Raw genomic sequence first — 22,335 nt, 5'->3', positions numbered from 1 at the left:
TACAAGGTCACATCCTATTACTGATAAAATTACATTTAACTGAATGTAGATTGTATTTAGATGTGAATATAAACCAAAAATAACACACCAGCATGTTTGGGAACAAAATTTTTTTATTACCATCTTGCCTGAACAAGTCCTCATTAAATCACAGCCAGGAAGAATTACCAAGACAAAATATTCTACATTTTCTGGAGGTTTCCTAAAAGGTTTTAATTATACTACATATTTGTAAAGGAAAAAAAATAATGTCTGTGTGGTCCTCACTAGAACAACCAGGGGATATTTTTAATGTATTTATATCGGCAAACATGGCAGGAATGTACAAGGAAAAATAAATCCAAAACAAACAGGTGTAAATTAAACATTATTTGACATATTAAAAGATGTTATAAGCATCTCCTCAATAACAGTAACCTTCATACTATAGTCAACATGGTTGCATTATTTGTAAACCAAGGGTCAATGCTTTTTTCTTTTTTTTGTTCAAAATATCTGAAATATCATTAGAAGTATTCAAGTGCTCTGTAAAACAAAATTGTACAAAACAAGTCTAACAAAAACTTTAAAGAAACCCAAAATGCTTCCACCAAGGCAGTGGTTTCATTCCCCTAAACGTAGTCAAGGTTTGAAGGTCTGACTTGTGCCATCCACTATTAACAATCAGTCTACTATAAAATAAATGAAAATAAGCACAAGTGCTGTATTTTAAACTGAATTGAAATAAATTGGAATTAGCCAAGTGTATCAAACCTGATCTCAATTGCTTTCAATTCCAGCCAAAAGAGAACTGGCTGACCATCATTTCCTTTTTTTTTTTTTTTTTTTTTTTTTTCCTTTTTTTTTTAAGTTACTTGATTTATGGACATTGGGTTTTCAAATTTTAAAACAGGAATCGTCTACAATTTCACTTATACTTATCCACCAAACTAACCTGAAACACCCTCCTACTCAATCACAATTCACCCCTTTACCCGATTGTGTGTGTGTGTGTGTGTGTGTGTGTGTGCGCGCATGTGTGAGTTAACACAGTGTACGAGTTCATAGTAACAAACAAAATTATTGTATTTTTTTTTTTTTTTGAGTAGTCTTGCATCTCTTGGACAGTCTCAGTGAACCACCCAGTCTTGGTCGCATGGATTAAGTGTTTGGATCCTGCACCCATAACCCCAGGCTCCTGTTCTTCCCAGTGAGTTACTGCAGCAGGATGGTCCAGTCAGCTGCAGCATTCATGCCTGGCTTGCGCAAGGTTAACACCGACATGGAGGCTTCAAACTCAAACTCCACAACAGTGTTTCGGCCTGTTGGACAAAAATGCGGAATCGATCATGAAATGATAATCTACTACTAAACTGCACACTACATTGCATTCATGTGTGCGTATGTGTAGGGTATTGTAGTTTTTTCATTCAATCGTTGAAAAAAAATTGCACCCAATTTAATTATCAAAAAAATAAACAATTACTAGAACACGTTTCAAATTATTCTATACATGTAGAATTTCTGTGATAAATATCTCTAACTTGGAGAAAGATAAATAAACTAAACCACATCAAAAAATACATACCATCCATTTGAAGAGTAACCTTGTTAGGCTTATTGGTTCCCAGTATGACAATCTTTTCAATCCAAGATTTAGTATTGAACTTGCAATCCAGACACAAATTCCTAAAAAGACAAAATTCTCTTTAGTGAACACTCAGCATACAGATCATTATTTTGGCAAAGAGAATGGCAGAAAAAGTAAAGCAAGAAGTGTGTAAGGCATACTTGGATATCAGGGCATTGTTGGAGAATGATAGGCTTCGGTGAACATATTCTTTCTTTGCTTGGAAATCAAAGGTGTGGCTGTCGTCGATGTACAGCTCACCTTCAGCAACTCTCTAAAAACACAAAGGCATGTCAATAGTGACGATTTTTCCTTCTTACAGTCTGTTTATCATTTATACTGAAGACAAATAAAAAAAAAGAATAGGTACATTACCTGTGGACTGAGGGCCACATACAATGTGTAGGGGTCATTCTCCATGCACACTGATGACCTACGAACTCTGACCTTTCTAGGAATGATTGAGCCGCCGCGCTGGAACACTGGGATCTACGCCAAGCACAAGGACAGTTGGAATCCAAAATTAATCGAAAAAAATATATATTTATTTATTATTTTATAATATGAAGAGATGCATACAGAGCTCATGGTGACTGGAATGTAGAGGTTCTGAGCACCACTGTGTTTCTGGAATGTGTGGACATCATACCAAACCTGAAGTGAAACAAAAAACAAGCAGTATACTGTAAGTACTTCAAGTACTAGAGGAATCCAGTCCAGGGCTGGTCAAACAATAATTCTTTCCACTGTCACTCTGCTATCTTAAAAGGTTTAGCACTAATATATAAATATGCACACCTCCCCAGATCCAGGCAGGTGGGCTGTGACTCCTCGTGCCCCCTCCTCTGTGACAGGGTGGACCAGCAGATCACGACCTGAACCAGACAAACATGTTCACTACTACACCTCACCTTACTCACAGTACAGAAAAACCATTAAGTCAAGAATTTGTTTCAAATGATTTCCTGTTTACACTAAACAGTACATCTAAAAATTACTTATAAACGTGGGAACCACTCACCAATCAGAAATTCGTCATCAATGGTGAAAGTTGCTGCATCTTTTGGATACTCAACCCACAAAGGCCTAACACACAGAAGGAGCAAATAAAACAAATGACAAATCCGTCTTAGCAAAAATCAAACCGCTCAATAAAATAATGAGTGAACGTGAGTGAGGTAAGGCTCTGACCTCATGACAGGCTGGCCGGTCTTATACGCGTTGTAGAACTGCTGGTACCAGTAGGGCAGAAGAGCATAACGCTGACGGATAGCATCACGGATGAGAGCAGTGTTTTCAGGTCCAAACAGCCAAGGCTCACGCCTGGGAGTGTCCAGGTGGGCGTGTGCACGGAAAAACGGCTGGTAGGCACCGGTCTGGTACCAACGCACCAGCAGCTCAGTGCTAGGAGTCTTAAAGAAGCCACCAACATCAGCTATAGTAAAAGAGAAAGGAGAAAATGTAACCAGGGATTTTCTTATTTTTAGAACTTAACTATTTAGGGAAAATATCAGAAGATCAAAGTAATATTATAAACACCATCACCAGGTCTGTGGGATTGGGATTTTGAGGAATTGCTGATGTATTTAATTATTTATTTATTTGATGTATTTATTTTTATTCTGGCTGCAAACTGCAGTAAAGCTGTTTTTATGCAAATAGAAAAAGGCACAGTGAAATATGCATGTATGTGGGCATTGATTATAATTAAAAAAAAAATAATTGATCATAATGAACTAATTAACAAGAAAAATTGGGTTCTTTTCATGCTTCTTTGTTCATTAATAAAGAAATCCTAGCAGGAATTCTATAACATTTAAAATACTAGCATATGCTGAAGGATGGAAAGATTCCACAATAGCATTATAAAATAATAAAGTATGGGCTAAATATTCAACTATCAATGTCACATGCAGAATCTATAAGCATAAGCTTATTTTACACAATTATTACAAAACAGCATACGTGCATATATACAGATTAGTTTCAGTTTTAATAATGAGGTAGATAAGTAAACAATGAGTCTGCTAGCATCAACAAAATCAGCTTTATGCTCCTTATTGGATGAAAGGAAACAATACATTTAAAAAAAGGTAAGATACAAACTGAAAGTATTAAATGGCAACGTGTAGCATATTTTATTCTTCACTCTTCATTTCTTAAACTTTACAAAGTCACAGATAAAAGTAACCTAAATAAAGTAAATTAACCACAAATGTGGGTGGTTTCCATCCCACATCCGTTCTGATTATGTAAAATAAAAAGTTTGCCATTTTGATGTAGTTTTTCCCACTGGAGGACCGAATTTCAGGCTTCATTAATGGGCAGGTTTCACAGATTCAACCATAGAACTGGCTTTCTAATGTTACACCGTAATTAAGAATTAAATATGTGACTAAAACTATGTTTGTATTTAAAGCACTGTGTAATAACCAAAATATTAACTAACATGATTAATGTTTTATTTAACAAGTATTGTGAAGTTAACCAACCTCCACAGAATGAGATGCCCACGAGCCCCAAGCTCAGACACATGGGGATAGAGATCTTCAGGTGATCCCACTCGGCTGCATTATCTCCGGTCCACACAGCACCTGCAAACACACAAACACAAATTAAAAAGTGCACCATGTGTCTTCACTGTTCCTAAAGAGGATTCCCCAGTGTGTCTAGGAGGGGGTTTTCAGTACTAACCATATCTTTGTGATCCAGCAAAGAAGGCTCTGGTGAGAACAAATGGCCTTTCTGTTCCCCCTGACCTCTGGATCAGACCTTCAGCTGTGGCCATATGCTGATCAAAAGAGAAACAAAGAAGAAAGTAATGGGGAGATTTTTCTTATAGATAAATATGTAAATGTTCAGAAACTGGAGAGAAAGAACAGAAATTGAGATTAACTCTCGCTCACCACATAGAGGCCGTAGATGTTGTGGAGGTCTCTGTGTTCCCAGTTGCCATGTACTGCGTCTTTGTACATGGTGACCTCTGGGCCGTTGAACACGGACGGTTCATTCATATCGTTCCATGTGTGCAGGTTGTTCATTGAACCCTAAGGATTAAACAGAAAAACAACATTTTCATTATGTTTGAGTGGTAGGTTATGGTGCCTGCCCTATGACTCCCTGAGTAAATTATTTCTATTGAAACAACAGATCAGAACAAGAAAATAATGACATTTTAATTACAGTGGGAACTACTGCAGAGATATTGTTAGACTAATCAACACCTTCTGACCATTCAGAATGGCCTATTAATGGCACTTTGGTAAATAAGCAATGACGCAAACTGGAAAGAAAAATACTACTGCTTTTCAGCTGCAGCTGTTTTGCTGCAAGCCATCATACTCCCTCTACTGGATGAAGTTTGCTAAGGTATTGTAGAAAAAGCAGTAAAGTATAGTCCTGCACATTATGAAGATTTGTGTAGTTGTTTTGGGTGTAGTTGTTTATAGGGTACCTTCTAAAAATACTCCCAGTTCATCTAGTATTTTGTTCAGCTATAAGTGTCTAATTGCTATCACACAGGACAATCCAAACCTTTTTTTTCCCTCTTTTTAATTAAAGTTTGAAAATGAGCAGGAATCACCCCTTCTAACTGGGGTGGGTGGAAAATAAAAATAAAAAACTATGATGTAATGTAAAGAAATTGTCTTACCTCATACTGATCAAATGCAAACATACTGGCCCACCAGTCTCTCATGTCTGTTCTAGTGAAATCTGGATAGCCAGAGTTCCCTGTATTGGACAATGTGAGGTAAAAAAAATAATAATAATTGATTACTGAGATACACATCGTCCAGTAAGTTTAATTTTTTAGAAACATACAATAATAAACAGTATATACAATATTTAGCTGAAATTCTCTAAATGTCGCTCTGACCTGGCCAGCACCATCCCTCGTAGTCTCTGCCATCTTTGTTTTTGATGTAGAAGTTCTTGGCAGTTATCTCGTTATGGACCTTGTAGCTGCTGTCCACCTTAATATGAGGATCTACGATGGCCACCATCTGGAAAAACAAAAAAAAAAACAGGATTTCAGTCCAAACAGATTCTTCACATTTCCTGTACAATGAACTATATACATTTTTAATAAATCTGCTAATTTACATAAATGTATGCTCAGCACATTTATGCCGTATTTTATCCAATTTATATTCCAGCAGGTCATTTTATATTCAAGAATTATAAAGTTTATATCTCCAATATCAGCAACATACAAATGTGGATGTTTTAAAAGCCATTCAAAAACAGATTCCCATCAAAATCATTTAAACATCTTTGAAATAATATCTGCACATCTATTCTCAACATGTTTTGTAATTACGCGAGGTACAAGCTTGCAAACTGCCTGTTTTCTTGCAGCGATAAGAAGGAGACTTGTGCTACGCTCGGACTGACCTGGCGTCTCTTGTCCATGATCTTCTGCAGCATGTCTTTGGGCTGTGGGAACTTGTGAGGGTCCCAGGTAAAGTAGCGCTTGCCATCAGTGTGCTCGATGTCCAGCCAGATGAAGTCATATGGGATGTCATGCTCATCAAAGCCCTGGTCCACTGCTTTCACATCATCCTGGTCATTGTAATTCCAGCGACACTGGTGGTAGGCCAGAGCAGTCAGAGGAGGGAAGGCCTGGGTGCCTAGTGTATGTATTTATAGAAATAAAAAAATGGGATGGAAAGAGTTAAATTATATTTAAATGCACCATAATGAATAATTTGAGTTTTGGAGCTCAAAATACATTGCATGTTTTAGTCCTTATTCTTCAGGCCTAATAACTACTAAGATTAACAAACATGAGCTTTAAAGCTTTGCAGAATGTGTGGTGTGTGTACCTGTAAGTGAGGCGTATTGTGTGAAGACGTCAGATGGTTTAGGTCCTAACATGATAAAGACATCGATGATGCCACTCTCAGAGATCCAACGCACATCAGTCTGAGGAGTCTCACTTGAGCCCTGAACAAAGTCAAGCATCTTCCCAAACACAGTCTGCAGCAAAATGCAAGAGAAACCACAATGGTTTAAAGAAGTGTGAATCAACAGCACCCAGGATTTTACTTAAAAAAAACAATACAAACCACACAACAAATGCAATTTTTTTTTTATTGTATTGACTTCAGCATTGGATTCATCATGCATTTAACCTATTTATTATACAATATTAAGAGTACACCACAGGGCCAGTCTGCATCTGCCTTCTGTTATACTGTGCAGAAACTCAGCTGCATTCAGAAACACTCACTACCCAGGATGTTTTGAAGGTCATGCTCTGCAATTATTTAAAATCAACTGTAATTTTGAATAAATAAAAAAATAAATAAAAATGAAAAATAAACAATACAAATAAATTATGGTAAGTCATTTAAAATTATTAGCTGATTAAATGTGTTAATGTAAAAATTTTTATATGGCATGCTAATAGAATCGCACCACTTATTAAACTTGTTTTTTTTACATTTGACATCACAAGCACAGAATATCACTAAGATACACACAAACACCAATGTCCTTACTTTGCCAGCAGTGTTGGAACTGATGTCCACCCAGGTCTCAGCAGCATTTAACCAGAAGATGCCCATGGTCCTCTGAGCATTATGGGCCAACATGACTGGCACTGATCCGTATAAGGCCATGGGGTTATAGAGCTCATACTGAAACACATCCAGATTGTACAACCTGTACGGGTCTCCATTACTGCAGAGATGAAACAAAGAATAATCATTAATGAATAAAGGATTGTTCATTCTGAGTGTTGAAACAATGCAATAATTATAATAAATTAATACAGAAATCCAGCAGCTCCCCAAGTGTACTCACTCTGTGGTTTTGAGTTTCAGGTTGTCCGCATGCTCTGGTATGCCATATACATGCTCCACTCCAGGCAAGGAGAAGTCTAAACTAATCGATGTAGGCCCTGAGGAAGGGAGAGGTTTCTACTCAAACAAGTTTTTTTGCACAATTAAAAACATTGTTCTTAAATGTGAACACTCCTGTAATATAATCTCGGATGACTCAAATGAAATGTAACCTCTGTATTTGAGCAGAACACAAGGGGGAAACCGTTTATGGCCTAATAATTAGTCAAAAATATATAAATATATATAAATTTTTTTTGCATATCAAACTGTGCTAACACACCATTGGGTTTACTGTCTGTGTGTGACTTAAAAGTCTCCTCCCACAAGCCATCTTCTTTGTCTTCTTTGTCTTTCCCTTCATCTTCTGCCTGTAGCCCAAATGCACAAAGACAAATGGGGTTAAACTACAAGTTCAAAGCTTCAGCAACAAACAAAAAACATTAATTTCCAGTAAGCAATTTTTTACACATACCTTTACCTTTTCTTCTTCATTGTCCTGCTCCTCAGCTCCTTCAACATTCTCTTTCACTTCTGCACTTTCAGGGTCTGCTTGACTGTGATGCATGCATGCGCACACACACACACACACACACGCACACACGCACACACACACACACACACACACACACACACACACACACACACACACACACACACACACACACACAGCAAAGGTAATTTAATTACTGTAACAACATTATAATTTACTGCAGCATATAAACAGTCTTCAGAAACAGGAAGCAGCTTATGGACATGTTTCTTTTCTTAGATCTGTACGACACGTCACAGCAACAGTGTAGATGCTTTTTCCATTCTGCTGAACACTAAACAATGTTCAATGCACAGCGAGCTTCCTATAACTGCAGTCACAGGAAGCTCGGCGTGCTCATTCCGCTTTACATGTACACCTACATGACTAACAGTTCTCACACAGGCAAGAAAAAAAATTGTGGCTTCAGTAAAAAATAATAATAAAATTAAAAAGCATTGCTCCATGTCTCTGAAGCTAAAGATGGTACTTTACACAACCAAGAAATTTCAGCTATATTTCGTAATGACCTTGTTTTTACTATAAGACAAATGTTACAGATATCAAATCAAACTGCACACACTGTGTTCTCTTCCCTTTTTCCTCCCACACTGCATAGAGAACAAGCACAACTTGATCCAAAGATCTACAGCCCTCAGAGAACAGGACCATGGTTCAACCAAACATCAGATGAGACGCAAGAACATAAATGGTAGGCTCACGTGTCTTTCCGCAGCCTCAGGTGCTCAAAAGCGAGCAGGCCACGGGAGTTAAGTGATAGCAGCAATTCAGGCCCCTCCATGATGTCAAGCCTGAAGGGGCGAGCACTAACTATCAACCTCTGGCTCTCGGCTCCCAGAGACAAAACCACACCGTTATCATCCTTAGACAGCACGGAGAGACTAAACCAAACAAAAACACAACAGGCATCAGACTGCAAAGAAATTACGTATATTAAGTCTCTGCGATGATTAATGAAACTCACGGCTCAGTCGGTGGCTCCCCTACCAGCACATCTGGAACCTCAAATCGAGGCTTCAGGGGTTTCAGCTCATTTATTTTTACACGAGTGATGTTCCCCTGCAGCCTATAGAGCTCCAACAGCAAGTGCACCTGCCACCAGAGACAGTTACAGGCAAACAGTTCAAACAATTGCCAGAAAGACACCATGCTGGTTTACATCAAAAAATAGAACAGATGGCGTTTGTTCCAATAATCACCTTGTTATTGTCATTGATGAGTTGTAACGTGAGTCTGGAGTCACTGAGCTCCAGAGTGTCCAGTAAAGCTCGGTATGGAGACTGGCCAGGCTTCATGGCTCTCTGGCGCCTAGGAAAAGAAAACACAAAGATTGTGTTGATGTTTTGAAATACACAGAGTAGTGTAAAGTGTATAAGGACTGTTTCGATATAAGCTACACAAGCATACAGACAAATTTACAGTAGTGCATAAAAGAACAATGATGTTAAATGTGAAAACTGATTACACCAGTGGCCATCACTTACTTGCAGAAGGCACTCTGATCACAAGTTTTGAAGTTCCCCCGATCCACAGCCCAGGTGCTGCCTAAAAGCAGGGAGAAGCAGATCCCAAGCAGGAGCCCCATTCTAAAATATATTAATATATATATATATATATATATATATATTAAAAAGTAAGAAAATAGGCCATTGTTCATACAAACAGTTTCAAAAAAAAAAAAAAAAGACCTTTAAATGCACATTCTGCTATCAACATCTTCATTATCATGTTTAATTTGTTTCAGTACTTTCACAGCTACTGCACCTAAGGCTTACACAGTATGACTTATATAATATCAACATTATGATAAATGCTGTAACTACACTTTTCTCAACATAAAAAAAGAAGAAAATTTTTCCTTTATTGTACTGAAGCTGTATGTGTATTAGAAAGATTCTTATTAGTCTTATTTAAGACATTACTGCAAACCAGACTTCATTTTATTTGTAGTGATTTTGACAATGCACAATGTCCCAAAAGGGCTTTACAGAAGTAAACAGATTCCAAATACATGTACAAATGCGTCCTAATGAGCGAGTGACAACAGAGGCAAGAAAAAAAAAAAACTTCCTGAGATGGAATGAGGAAGGAAGGAATGAAACCCATCCTCATCTGGACCAAATGTCCATTCATGGTAGTTTTCTCGTTGTTCAATGAAACTCATTCTCATCTTTCCCTGGGTTTTTAAATTCAATGCTACTGTTTCGAAGTTTCTAAGCAAACCTATACCCTGGGATGGCCATTGTGCATTTCAAAACTGCCCTGAATTGTGATATGATACTTTTGTCATTATATCTATCCTTAGGTGTAACTGTAATTGATATTATCCCCAATTAAGCAGATTCTATTCCTTTTTTTTTTTTTTGGCAGGATCAAAAAAAGATTTAATCCATTATTCGGGTAAAATAAGGAAGTGGATCTGCATGAACTGAACTATTATTCAAGCACACTTCTTAATCAAAATGGCTTCTCGTTCCCAAGTTCAAGTTCCCTTGTGTAAACCCTGGTTATGAGGAGGAGCCTTGTAAACTCGTCATGTATTTTATAGATTCTGAAATTTGTGCTACACATGTCTACTTGGTAATAAAAATATATCCTAGAAAAACACTTTCGAGTGAAATATGACACACACAAAGACTTTTCTTCATTAGAATTGCCTGCTGAAGCCCAAACACAAAGCACAAAGAATCCGATATTAACATGCAAATAGCTCTTTAGCCGTTATAAGCAGGTGCACCTGCTGCTGGGATGGTGAAAACAAAATCCTGATCATTTGATCCTCATAGAATTCTCATATTCATTTGAGATCAGTTCAGCTTCCGGTGCTAGCTTCAGATAACAGCATCACGGACAATTCAATTCAATCCCATCCCATCCAAGCTTCACGCCATTAGCACCGAAAGTTGCTGTTGAAAAGACTTAGGAGAACCGTGTATATTTAATGATACCTGATTTAAAACGGCTTCGTCGATAAATACAGAAAACGGGCTACGGTAGTACTATTACTAGCATGCAGCTAGCTATAGCTAATACCATTGCTAGCAAATCCCAAAGCCACGCATTCATCCGGCTTCCTCGTTTAATACCTGATCTGTAAATGTCTTCATATAACACGCATCAAGAGTAGAGGGAGGGCGTGAAGTGGTGTCGACGTGAGTGCAGAAAGAACACCGAGAGATAGAGAGAAAGAGATATGCAACGGAAAGCAAATAATGAACGATGACCAATCTTTAATTTACCTTTCAATGAAGGCAGCCGCCATCTTGGATTGAACCGGATTAGTCCCGCCCACTGGCGCGCGGCTCCTTCGATCAAAGCGAGAAAGGCTGGTCGTTATGGAAACTGACGTGCGCGGCGTTGATAAGTACGTGGACGCGCATAATTGGCGGCAGACTCGTTTCAATACGGCTGCAAATGTAAATCACGATTTGGGCAAATATATTTGCTGTGCTGTGAACCCAATTTAATTTAGTTTCATTTGCATTCGCTGCAGTTTTGCAGAGATATAGAGGTTATAAACGTATATTTTATTTGTTAGTGCCTCTCAGTTTCTCTCTAATAAGCAAACCAGTGGTGACAATAAAAAAAATTCCCTGGGGGGGTGTAAGGCAGAAACCTTGAGAGAAGCCACACTCATAAGGGAACCATCCTGATCAAGTTAACATGCCCATTCTTTCGAGCATTCTTGGGTTTATCAAGCATTCTTGGGTTTATTATTCGTTTATACTGATTAGATCAATCGTCATGGTTCTTGAGTTTAACCTTCCACACTGCTGTTCAGACAGACCCTCTCAGCTGCACTGGATGGTCTGAAGTCGAGGAGAACACCATCCAGCGAAAAGGAGTCAGGATAAATCAGGTATTATAGATGTTGAGTGCTGTTCAGTGATGGGAGCTTAAATGCAAAACTTTTCAAATGCATTTTCAAAGTTCTTGAGTTGCTCAGGAACTTCATGGACCTTTAGGCTGTTCATGTGCAACCATCCTCTGGTGCACAGAGTGGTCTTCAATGAAAACATTTTTGTCACAGTTTACAAACATATCATGCGTTTCCTGTGAACTGCATTGTTCACATTTGGAGCGATTGTGACTCAAAACAGAATTTAAAAACATTTTTATTTCTCCCCCCCCCTGAAAGAATGGGGAACGTTGAAAAGAACAAGATTCAAAGGGCATGTCAGGTGTTATATACATATTATTCGGTTTTAAAACAAGAGTCGATCCATAACCTATTACTACAAATACCATTCAACAATGAAAAATATTACACAAAAATATCCACAAGACATTTGTTTTTGTTTGGTTTTTACAACTATAAAGAATGCATTTCTCCTCCCATTCACTTATCTCACACTTTTTAATCTGATAGGGCCGAAGCAAACGAAAAAAATATTTATATAAGCTGATCAACTGAACGTTCCACTCAATTCATAGTTAATAAAAATGTAGAAATTAATAAATTCAGAGATAAACACTGGTTAATACTAAGGAAATTGTATGGCAAATAGAAAATCAGTGCTCTGATACATCAATGATCTTGTTGAAATTCCTATATCTGAAACCTCCAACACAAGTGTCCAAGTCGGTCAATGTTCTTGTGAAGGACACTGTGGATTGGTGCGATGTAACGTGCCACATCTCCGTCCCGAGTGAAATCTCTGAAAAACATTCCTTTCTCTGCAATAAAAGTAAATTTCTGCGGCATTGGGCTGTTCCCACGCATGTACTCCCACACACCCAACAGCAAAAGTCTAACCTCGAATGGGGTGAGTTGAGGAAAGACCTCATGGATGTTACTTAGCACTGGTGGCAAAAGCTGACCTTCTCCCATACAAGAAACTAGCAAGCAAGATGCTTGTAGATGCCAAGGGGAATCAGTCACTGAAGGCTCTCTTGAAGCCTCCCAGTGAGCCAACAGGGTGGCCAAAAGACCTCTCAACACAGCAGAGCAATAGCAGAGAGCTGGACGTCCAGCTGCCACCACTCGTAGTAAGTGGAACAGCACAGGACTGGCTTCAAAACTTCGGCGGACGTGGATGTCTCGTTCAACAGTGGTCTTGGCATGTTCTTCAGGGGGCCAGGGCAGTTCTCCATTAGCTACATCTGGGCAAACGTTCTCCACCAGAGTTACTGCAATAACCTTGGCAGCTTCTGCATTGATCGGGGAGGGCTCATCCAAAACGGATTCACCAGCTGGATGGTAGCGGGCATTTCCAGAGCCATTACTGCTGCTTCCTCCTCCACCCGAGCTGCAGCACTGCACTGTGACGGCAAGCAAAGTCTGGATGTTCTGGTTGACCTTATCGGAGTCTGATTGTATAGGAAAGTGAGGAGGTTTCAGACCCTTTCCGATCACCCCCGCATGGAATACAGACCACACACTACCGGCGAAGTTGACAGTTGTGCCAAATTTACAGTTAATGTCCAGTAGTGAAGCCCCCAAGTCTGGAACTTGAGTTGGTGCGAGAGCACCTTCTTCATCAGCGGAATCTTTCTCGCCTCCAAACAGATCTCGGTTGCCCTTATGCAGCGCCCCTTCCACAAGCTGCTGCAGGACGATTTTAAGTGTCAGAGACGAGTAACCTGCCAGGTGAGAGAGCAAGCGCATAGAGTAACCGACTGCCTCTCCACCACCCTGACCTCCAACCTTCAGCCCCTCCCCTCTTTGTCGCAGAGCTATGAAGAAATGTGCCACCGCTGCCCTTGATATAAGTAGCAGATGTGCCGGGGTGCAAGCTTTAGGTAGCTGGCTGCAGGACAAAAGGTGAGCAGCTGCTCTAGAAACCATGGTGTCACCGTGAAGGAGCAGTGGACAAAAATCCTGGAGATGGCTGGAAACTGCAGCTCCGACCTGAGCTGCCATTGATGAGTGTGTTGAAACTCCAGATGTAGCACTGCCCACTTTGCAGTCTTCTTCCTGGCTCTGAACTGCTGTAGCCAGGTTGTTCAAAAGCTGTGCTAACTCTCTACTGTTCAAGTTCTGGGTGTGGATCTGAGCAACACAGCGTGCCACAGCTGCTGGAAGCAGTCCCGGGATGCAGGATGAAAGAGGGGAGTGGAGTTGTGAGGCTAATGCCAGCTCCTCTGGATTCCTGGCTTGTGTGAGCAGCTGGCACAAGGCTTCCGTAGCCACACTAGGACCACCATAAACAGACAGAAGACACAGCAGCTGATGCAGCCAGAGATGCCTTTTTCTTTCCAGTCGGAGCGTCTCAGCACATAGCTCACCAACATGGGCCTGTAGCTCCTCGAGAAACGGGATCACACGTGACCCTGCACATGTGGAGGTCGACTGCGGGTATGGTTCTTCACCATCAGGTCTGTTGTACACAAGTTTGTTGAGATGCAGAAGTAGCGTCTGAAGTAGACGATCGCAAGCCTCACGTACACCGTCATGCGGCGAGGGTGTGGGACCCGAAATAATAACAGAGGCTGGTGTGGCAGTGTCGGCAAGAAAGCGCAACACCCGCGCCCCACCCGAAGGGCTCTGACTGATCAGGTGTACTGTTAAGCCCAACATGTTCTCAAGCTCTTCTCGAGGCAAGCCCTGGAACTGAGCATGCAGCAGAAGTAGCACCGGAGGACGGAGAAACTCGACCAGTTCAACTGACACGGCGCCGAGTAGAGTTGGTGAGAGAGCAGCTAACTGAAGCAGGAAAGGTACAGTAGCCCTGCGGAGATGAGGCGAGTTCTCCCACCATGCAGTCCCTGAAGACGGAGTTGGGCTTTGAGGTGAGGGGGACAAGCTATCCTGGAACATCCTGAGAAGCTCTCTCTTAATGCTGTCCAAATGCCTGGAGGTTAGATGCCCAAGGATGCCCACCACAGAGCCTATTTTTGGCACCCTGCTGCTTTTGTCCATTGCTTGCATCTGGCTGGATTTTTCACCTGAAGCGTATCCATGTGCATAAAAGTCCTTGAGTCCACAGGCGAGCACCCTGCTGATGATGGTGCCAGGGAAAGCAGAGCCAATATGGGCAACCACCCAGTCAAAATGAGGCGAGTGCTGTACAGATGTGTCCAACAGCGCGTCCACACAGGCATCAGGACACCAGGACAGCATTGCAGCCAGACACTGAGAGTAACACTCCATGAGCGAGCGAGTGGCTGCACATGACATCCACAGCTGCAAGAGTTCATTAAGGCTAGATGAGTGAGGAGCTGCTCTTCTCCCTGCGTGCTTGCTGCTCAGCTGGCCGAGTAAATCCACTGCCCAGGAAGACACCAGCGGAGCCCATGCTTTGGGGTTGAGCCGAATAAACTCAAGCAGGACCGCATGGATCTCTTTAACCACGTCCTCCAGATTGGAAACGCTGGTGTTGGTCCCTGTAGTGGTACTGTTATTGCCACCATCACTCTCAGCCTCCAGGTCTTGAAAAAAGGACACCACGTATTCATCATAAACACCTCGCAGGTGCTCAAGGACTGCCCCTCGGCAAGCCGGGACAGTGCGGAGGAGACGCACGGCACATCGGGCATGATCACGGACACTAAGTTTACGCCCTTGTGTCTGGTCAACACCACTGATGAATGCTTTAATTTCCAAAGAGAGGTCCTGAGGACTGTAGAAAGGACAAATTAGGACATTTTGAAAACATTGTCAAATATTATTATACTATTTTATAGACTAAACTGCGTGGAAAGCCCAGGTTATAAAACAAACAGGAATTTGTAAGGAAACTGGAGAAAAAAGTAAACAATAGGACATTATAAAGCCAAGCTCTGTGAATACCATCTATATTACTAATTTATCATCTAATGCAAGTGTTTATTCATCGGCTATTCAAATGTTTTCACGCCTAAAACGTGCCAATGTGCAAAGCATGTGTGCAGGCAGAGTATAGTGGCTCCCACCTGTAGTTATTCTGAGTGTGGCACTGAGAAGTCTGCATCGCTGACAAGCTGTTTCCATCAAACATGGCGCACATCGTTCACGAGCTCAACCCAAACACAGCATGTACAATTACCCGGATAGGAACTGACCGGACCGAAAGGATTAATTGTGTAATTATAACACCGGTATATTCGTAATAACCGCTTTAATAAATGATAGAGAGCGTACATCAAAAAGCGGAAGTACATGCCCGCTTTCTCACTGGAAGTGGACCATGTTCCGCTTCCAGCTCACTGCTGCCCTCTGCTGGTCCGGAGTATATAATAATAATAATAATAATAATAATAATAATTATTATTATTATTATTATTATTATTATTATTATTATTATTATTATTATTATTATTATATATTAGTATCCTACCCTAGAATAATTTACTATTTATTAAGTTACTATTTGTTGATATTTCACAATTTGAGCCACAAAAAAAAGGAGTGAAAGAGTAAAAGCCACCCTGCAAATGTGTCTGATCGGAGTCATTTCTTCCACCTGTATTGAATCTCCTCCTGTGTGTATTAAAGTTCCCTCCATCTCCAGCCTTTTCTTCATTTTCTTCATAAACAAAAGAGTTTGTTTATGCCTTTGAGCTGCGAAGTTTGCGGATTTCCTGTGGAGTAAGTTTGTACAAAGTCAAGGTTTTTTCCATTCTGACATGTTGATCTACTTTTGTGTTTGATTTTTTTTTCCTGAGTTTGTGGTTCTTGGGTTCACACACTTCCATGTCACAGACTTCTAGAGCTCCCACCACTTCTGCAGTCCACCCCAGTTTGAGGTGTAACCCTTACAGTTTAAGATTTCAAAAAGAACAAAATTTATAACACCTCATGAAAACATACACACTAGATTTTTCTTTTTTACTCTTTTGTTAAATGGTTAATTTCTGTCCTCATCTGAATATTTTACTATGCGGAACTATGGGGATTTTTTTCCTGCTTGTCTGTTCGTTCATTTCTGTTTTGTCATACTGCTGAAATAACAAATCTCAATGTCATAGTAATGAATGAGTTAAAGGGAGGATAGATAAACAAAGCATTTCGGTTTCCAAATAGCTCAGGTGTTTCTCATAATCAATTTTGTTATCAAGTTGTCATGGTGAATTGTTTACAAACCATCAACAAACTACTAAGCAACTGCAGCTGATGAACACATTGTGGTGTGGGTCATGTGGACTTTTCACATAAACACACTGAGAATGTTTAGAAACAGTTTCTGTAGAGCATTGGAATGAATCCTTTTTGCAAAATGATCAAAATATTGAATTTCGTTTAAGTCTAATGTAAGGTCAATGTTTCTTATAGATGGACAAAACCAAACACTGATTCATGTCGTTTTATAACAGCACATGTACAGTATGTATATAGAGGCTAGATAACTATCTTAATTTTTATCCTGATCAGGCAAAAATCATTATATGTTCCTCTCTGAACATGGGATTATCTTACCATCAAGACTCAAGACTTGTAAATCATTTAAATGACCTGTGAATAATTTACATAGCAATTTTACAACAGCTTGAAGAATGCTCCATTCCGAATATATAGGATATATCAACATGGAAGCAAGTCTAGTGGAAAAATTACTTCAGGCAACTGAAAATCTAAAATAGCTACACAATAATGAATAAATAAAAGCTACCAGGTTGTAAGTAATGTAGTTATATTAGTTGTACCTATTGCCTATAGTTGTCAAGATTTGTATAACTGTTCAATGAACAGCACATTGTGTAGCCCTTGATGTCGCATGAATCTCCTCTGTGGTTACAGCCTATGTCATGGGCATGACTTCATTATTTCAATCCTAATCTTTTACAATCCTAATAGTAGTGTCTATTGGCATAATTATTTTATTATTATTTTATTATTTTTAATTATTCATAACCTCCTTTGTCCTTCAATCCGTATCCATCAATTAACTTTCATGAAATGTCTTTGAAGCTGTGTCCATGACTTAACTATCATATTCCTTTTCCTTCAGCTGTGTCTATGATTCATCTCATTGCTTGTCCAGTAACCCGTGTCCATGACTTAATAATCTCATTATTTGTCCATGAATTAACTAGCTCACGCCCTTGTCCCTGAAGCTGTGATAAAGGACAAGGCATGAGAGAGAGAGCTTGTTGTGCCCCCCCTTAGAGGTTGTTGTGCCCCCCCAAAGATGATGATGATGTGCCCCTACTCAATTTTTAATACATTTAATATGTATCAAGAAAAATTGACATGAATTGATTTGCTTTTAAATGCAATAAAAATGAAAAACTACAGGTTTTTATTTTTATGAAAATGAATCTCTGATCGGTTGAGTTGCGGCTACTTGATGTTACTCACGGGTTTAATATGAATATTAGAATATGGCTCATCGGTTCTGATTATTATTATTATTATTATTAGCGAGTTATTATTGCTGATTGTATGCCCACTTGTTGGAAGCTTTGTGCCCACTATTAGTTAGTTATGGTCTGACATCCCCCCCCCCCCATAAGGCATTACGGACCCCCACAACATTTGGGGACCCCCATAAGACTCAATTCCAGCACTGATCTGGAGCCGGAGCTCCTCTGCTTAATTTTGGGACAGTGGGATCCCGTTCCCACGTCTCTGTCACCAGGGTGTGTGGAAATCTGCCCTTGTGGCTTGAAGGATGAGCAACATTAAGTGCAACAGCACAGCGCCTGTGGTTTAACACATCCCGGGTCTGAGTTCTCATCAATCACTCCATTTCAGCCGCACCGCAGACGTCAGATGATTGGGTGTAATTTAATGTACGCCTTCTCTCAGGGAAATGGTGTAGCGACAGCTTTAATTGCATGACTCTGTTTTTCACCACCAGTCAGATGATCACTGATCTTTAAAAAGCGCGTCTCCTCCTACCGCTCGCGCACAAAACACAGTCTGGCGTCGTGGTAAAGGATTTAAACACCATTTAATTTGTTTCGCATTGAAGTGCAACATATATTATATATTTGTATTATTTTTTTCTTTGGCATATATCTATTAAATGTTATTAATATTACTTTGTACTGTAGTTTGCAGGTTTCTCTGATGTAATAAGACCCTTTGTATCTTCAGCATCTCAGTAAACTGAAAGGAAACCGAAAGCATTCAGCTTCATCTAGACTTCACTCTGCAACACCATGGATAAGGTTGATGCACTTACATGTCAATTAAGACTGTTTTTTTTATTATAACAATTATTATAATAATGATGTGAACATTGTAACGTATTCACCTTATTATTATTATTATTATTATTATTATTATAACATTTTTGTGACGTTCAACCAAATGGCCTGAATGTTAAAGTTAAATTGTCTTCTTTTTTTTTTTGAGAAGAAACCACAGCTGGGGGACTTGATTCAAATCTTTCATGGGACATACCAGCACTGGGGCATTTATGTTGGAAATGGATACATCATTCACTTGGCACCACCCTGTAAGTGAACTGAGACACGAATGGTGCAAATATTTCCTCACACCTTTTAGAAAATCTATAAAAACTTGTACATGTAAACCAATAATGTAATGTACACCTGCATTTTATGGGAGGTGAAAAACTTTCTCCAGTATAAAAACAGTGTCCCTGTATCTGTAAAGGCTCTGTTGCTCCCAGTCTTTGTTAATCGAAGAAAAATGAAGTGTTGCAACTGTGTTTCCAGGGGAAAGTAACAAGCGTCTGATAAGTGTTAAAGTTGTCAAAAGATAGCATGATTCATTTGTATGTTCGATAATAATGCATCGTGTTTATCTGTACATTAAAACTGAACGCAGGTTGTACACGATGCACTTTATGTGGTGAGGACGACTTACTTTAGTTCCTCAGCTCTGTGTCCTGTATGTAGCTTTATGTTGTGTGATGTGGCTCTGTTTTATGTAGCACCAGGTTCCTGGAGAAACGTTGTCTAATTTCACTGTGTACTGTGTCAGATATATATGGTTGAAATGATAATAAAAGATCCTTGACTTTGCTTTGAAAAGAATCACATTGGGTCATGGCACTACAGTATTTAAGTGTTTAAAGAGAATTAGGATTTGATTCGAAAAGGCAGTTATAAGGAAGCAGTAGTGATTAGTGGAAAGAAATGAAGAAACAGTTACAGATGGAATAATTTGCTTTTATTAAATAACTTCTGTATATTCAGCATAACTGGATAATTGAGAGTACAATATTGCTTTAAATTTATGAAAGTTTATATAGAACGCTGTGGGCAAAGTGTTTCTTTTTGTGCTGTAGCATAAAACTCCAGAGATGCTACACTTTGCTTGCACTCATGATCATATCTAACTGCCATTTTATTGTTGAGGTTTATCTCAAACACAGCTAGAATATATGCTAGCCAGGTCATACTGACTTGTCAATTATAACTATTCTGTACAAAAATGGGTCTGTATGTGCTGGTCGTTTATGCGAGATGTCATTATAATTAGCATAGCGTGGTATTTTGGTGTTTTAGCATTCACAGTGAATGTAAAGTGGTTCGGTGGTGCGGCTTTCCAGGGAGGAAAAAAGCCCAGGGACTGTATTTAAATTTTATTCAGTACATCTGAGGATACCTTTAGCTACAAGTTATACACTTTTCATACACAGAAGAGTTTTGGTTTATTTCTTTCAAGATGCTAGAGGTCATAATCGACAGCACTGGTAACAATAATATCCAACTCACTGTGCCTGAGACATGTAGACACATTTTGGGAAGCATTCTAGCATCAACTTGGTTTGTCATTTCAAATTCAGACAAATTGGAAACTCGTACTCAAAGTAGTGATTTACTTCAGTATTTCATTTTAAATGTTCGTTTTGGTTTGTTGTTTTTTTTTTGACGTGAAATTATTTTACTGTTGTTGTCTATCACAGACAGTTAAAATGACACATTTCCCTTCATCCAGGTCACTAAATTGTCTATTAATCTAATAAAAATGTGAGGGCAACTGTCATATTGAAGAGGTTTTTATTGCACATCCCAGGGATTTTATTAAATTTCTGTACTCACCTTAGAATAATATCAGTGTCATTCAGTACTATACTGAATTTTCATATTGTTGACAGTTCATTAGTCCTTGTGTTTACACAATAGCTGAGCACGCCCAAGCCGGTGCCTATAGCATGATGTCTGTGCTGTGCGATAAGGCATTGGTGAAGAAGGAGCTGCTCGAGGTTGTGGCTGGTGACGACAAGTACATCGTTAACAACCTACTGGATGACGAATATGAACCACGTCCTGTTTATGACATCCTGCAGGAAGCAAAAAGCTGTTTGGAAGAGCAGCAGAACTACTGCGTGTTCAGTAAAAATTGCGAGCACTTTGTAACAAATTTAAGATACGGGAAGGCAACATCTCGGCAGGTACGTGATCAGTTGGTACTGGGGTTTGGGGTCACATTTGTTTAAGTAAGGTAAAGTGACCTTATAAAAAAAGAAATATATATAAAGAAGCTGCCATGATTATCTGAACTTGGATAATTGCCCTTTGTGACGTCTGTGATACTTGCAGGTGCAGAGAGCTGTGAACATTGGGGTAGGCCTGGGTGTAGCCACATTAATTGTTGCAGGAGCTGCCGCATTTATTTCTAGCTTGGGCAACAAAGAGAAGAAGCGTACCCAATGAAACTGCAGATGGGGAGCAGCTATAAAGACAACACCAGCAGGTCTTCAGGATTGACTGAAAATCTCTATGCAGTGATCTATTCCATATCTATCTACTGTGTATTTTTATATTTTTTGCTTGATCACTGCTACTGCGATAAACTATTTAAGCCAAAACCAATTTTTAAAGGGATTTTGATAGATTATTTTTGCATAATATAGTATAAGATATGGTATAAAACAACTAAAACTGGCACCATAATTTAACAGTGTGATGTGTGGCCAAAGCTTTATTAACCTGTAATAAATGTTACCACCATTAGAAGTATAGAAACCATTCTTTCAACAACTGTCATGATTAACTTTGTATGTTAGTTGTAACTGAATGTAACGTGTATTTGTGCTCTGTCTAAATAAAGTACATGTTTAATTATAAGGCTGGTGAATTGACAATTTTGGATGCTGAATTTTATATTTATGTATTTTTTACATTGTGAAGACTCCTGTAAGATTTTCTGCTTCAGGAGGCTCCACAACCAAAAAAATATATAAACATTTTATTTGCTGCCAAACATCTGTGCTAATTATAGGAATAAAACATGCTCTTATTTATATAAAATAAAAACACCCCATTCTCTTTAAACCGGAATTGCTATGCTACTGGTTTCATTTTAAGACTATGTTATAAGTAAACACCACTCCTGTATTTAGGTTTGGTTTCTATGTTTCTTTGAAAAATGGAATCCAGCTCAGCCAGTTTGATACATTTGTTAATGCTTAGTAAAAGGTTGTCGCTTAGTAGTTTAACCTTTGGATCAAAAGGTCACAAGTTCAAATCCCATCACCACCAATCTG

At 39.3% G+C, this 22,335-nt stretch overlaps 3 protein-coding genes across 9 annotated transcripts; 1 reads left to right on the top strand and 2 right to left on the bottom strand.

Moving 5' to 3' along the window:
- Positions 1-95: 95 nt before the first annotated feature.
- Positions 96-11,390, bottom strand: ganabb (glucosidase II alpha subunit b). Of its 6 annotated transcripts, none has more exons than XM_083559737.1 (24): positions 11,248-11,390; positions 9,493-9,594; positions 9,208-9,316; positions 8,973-9,100; positions 8,710-8,889; positions 7,931-8,012; positions 7,739-7,826; positions 7,418-7,514; positions 7,114-7,294; positions 6,436-6,589; positions 6,005-6,240; positions 5,487-5,613; positions 5,262-5,341; positions 4,516-4,656; positions 4,304-4,400; positions 4,102-4,203; positions 2,801-3,044; positions 2,631-2,695; positions 2,408-2,484; positions 2,189-2,263; positions 1,985-2,098; positions 1,771-1,883; positions 1,568-1,668; positions 96-1,301 (listed from the first exon to the last, which is right to left on the bottom strand). In XM_083559737.1, exons 1-24 carry the CDS (start codon positions 11,268-11,270, stop codon positions 1,195-1,197), a joined length of 2,823 nt encoding a protein of 940 aa, XP_083415863.1. In that variant the 5' UTR covers positions 11,271-11,390; the 3' UTR covers positions 96-1,194. The 6 variants fall into 6 exon arrangements, with proteins under 6 accessions (XP_083415863.1, XP_083415858.1, XP_083415859.1 ...); XM_083559732.1 differs by having other exon boundaries at positions 7,937-8,012; positions 11,248-11,368; XM_083559733.1 differs by having other exon boundaries at positions 11,095-11,278.
- A 720-nt stretch (positions 11,391-12,110) lies between these two features.
- Positions 12,111-16,107, bottom strand: ints5 (integrator complex subunit 5). The gene is made up of 2 exons (XM_083559731.1): positions 15,863-16,107; positions 12,111-15,570 (listed from the first exon to the last, which is right to left on the bottom strand). Exons 1-2 carry the CDS (start codon positions 15,934-15,936, stop codon positions 12,558-12,560), a joined length of 3,087 nt encoding a protein of 1,028 aa, XP_083415857.1. The 5' UTR covers positions 15,937-16,107; the 3' UTR covers positions 12,111-12,557.
- Positions 16,108-18,564: 2,457 nt separating this feature from the next.
- Positions 18,565-21,916, top strand: LOC310736538 (phospholipase A and acyltransferase 3-like). 2 transcript variants are annotated; one of them, XM_083560096.1, is made up of 5 exons: positions 18,565-18,802; positions 18,926-19,042; positions 19,233-19,332; positions 20,972-21,240; positions 21,389-21,916. In XM_083560096.1, the coding sequence occupies exons 2-5, from the start codon at positions 19,034-19,036 to the stop codon at positions 21,500-21,502; spliced, it is 492 nt and encodes a 163-aa protein (XP_083416222.1). In that variant the 5' UTR covers positions 18,565-18,802; positions 18,926-19,033; the 3' UTR covers positions 21,503-21,916. The 2 variants fall into 2 exon arrangements, with proteins under 2 accessions (XP_083416222.1, XP_083416221.1); XM_083560095.1 differs by lacking the exon at positions 18,565-18,802 and having other exon boundaries at positions 18,925-19,042; positions 19,230-19,332.
- Positions 21,917-22,335: the final 419 nt, after the last annotated feature.

This window comes from Silurus aristotelis (assembly GCF_946808225.1).
Source record: "Silurus aristotelis genome assembly, chromosome: 14".
In the NCBI taxonomy this organism is placed as follows: domain Eukaryota; kingdom Metazoa; phylum Chordata; class Actinopteri; order Siluriformes; family Siluridae; genus Silurus; species Silurus aristotelis.
This window is presented reverse-complemented; position numbering and strand designations above follow the sequence as displayed.

Coding starts and splice junctions, on each gene's coding strand:
- ganabb (XM_083559737.1), bottom strand. CDS start 11,270: ATGGCGGCTGCCTTCATTGAAAG. Junction 9,595..11,247: donor GCGGCTGCCTTCATTGAAAG/GTAAATTAAAGA, acceptor AATATATTTTAG/AATGGGGCTCCTGCTTGGGA. Junction 8,013..8,709: donor CTGAGGCTGCGGAAAGACAC/GTGAGCCTACCA, acceptor CATGCATCACAG/TCAAGCAGACCCTGAAAGTG.
- ints5 (XM_083559731.1), bottom strand. CDS start 15,936: ATGTGCGCCATGTTTGATGGAAACAGCTTGTCAGCGATGCAGACTTCT. Junction 15,571..15,862: donor CACACTCAGAATAACTACAG/GTGGGAGCCACT, acceptor TCCTTTCTACAG/TCCTCAGGACCTCTCTTTGG.
- LOC310736538 (XM_083560095.1), top strand. Junction 19,333..20,971: donor CATTCACTTGGCACCACCCT/GTAAGTGAACTG, acceptor TTTACACAATAG/CTGAGCACGCCCAAGCCGGT. Junction 21,241..21,388: donor GGAAGGCAACATCTCGGCAG/GTACGTGATCAG, acceptor TGATACTTGCAG/GTGCAGAGAGCTGTGAACAT.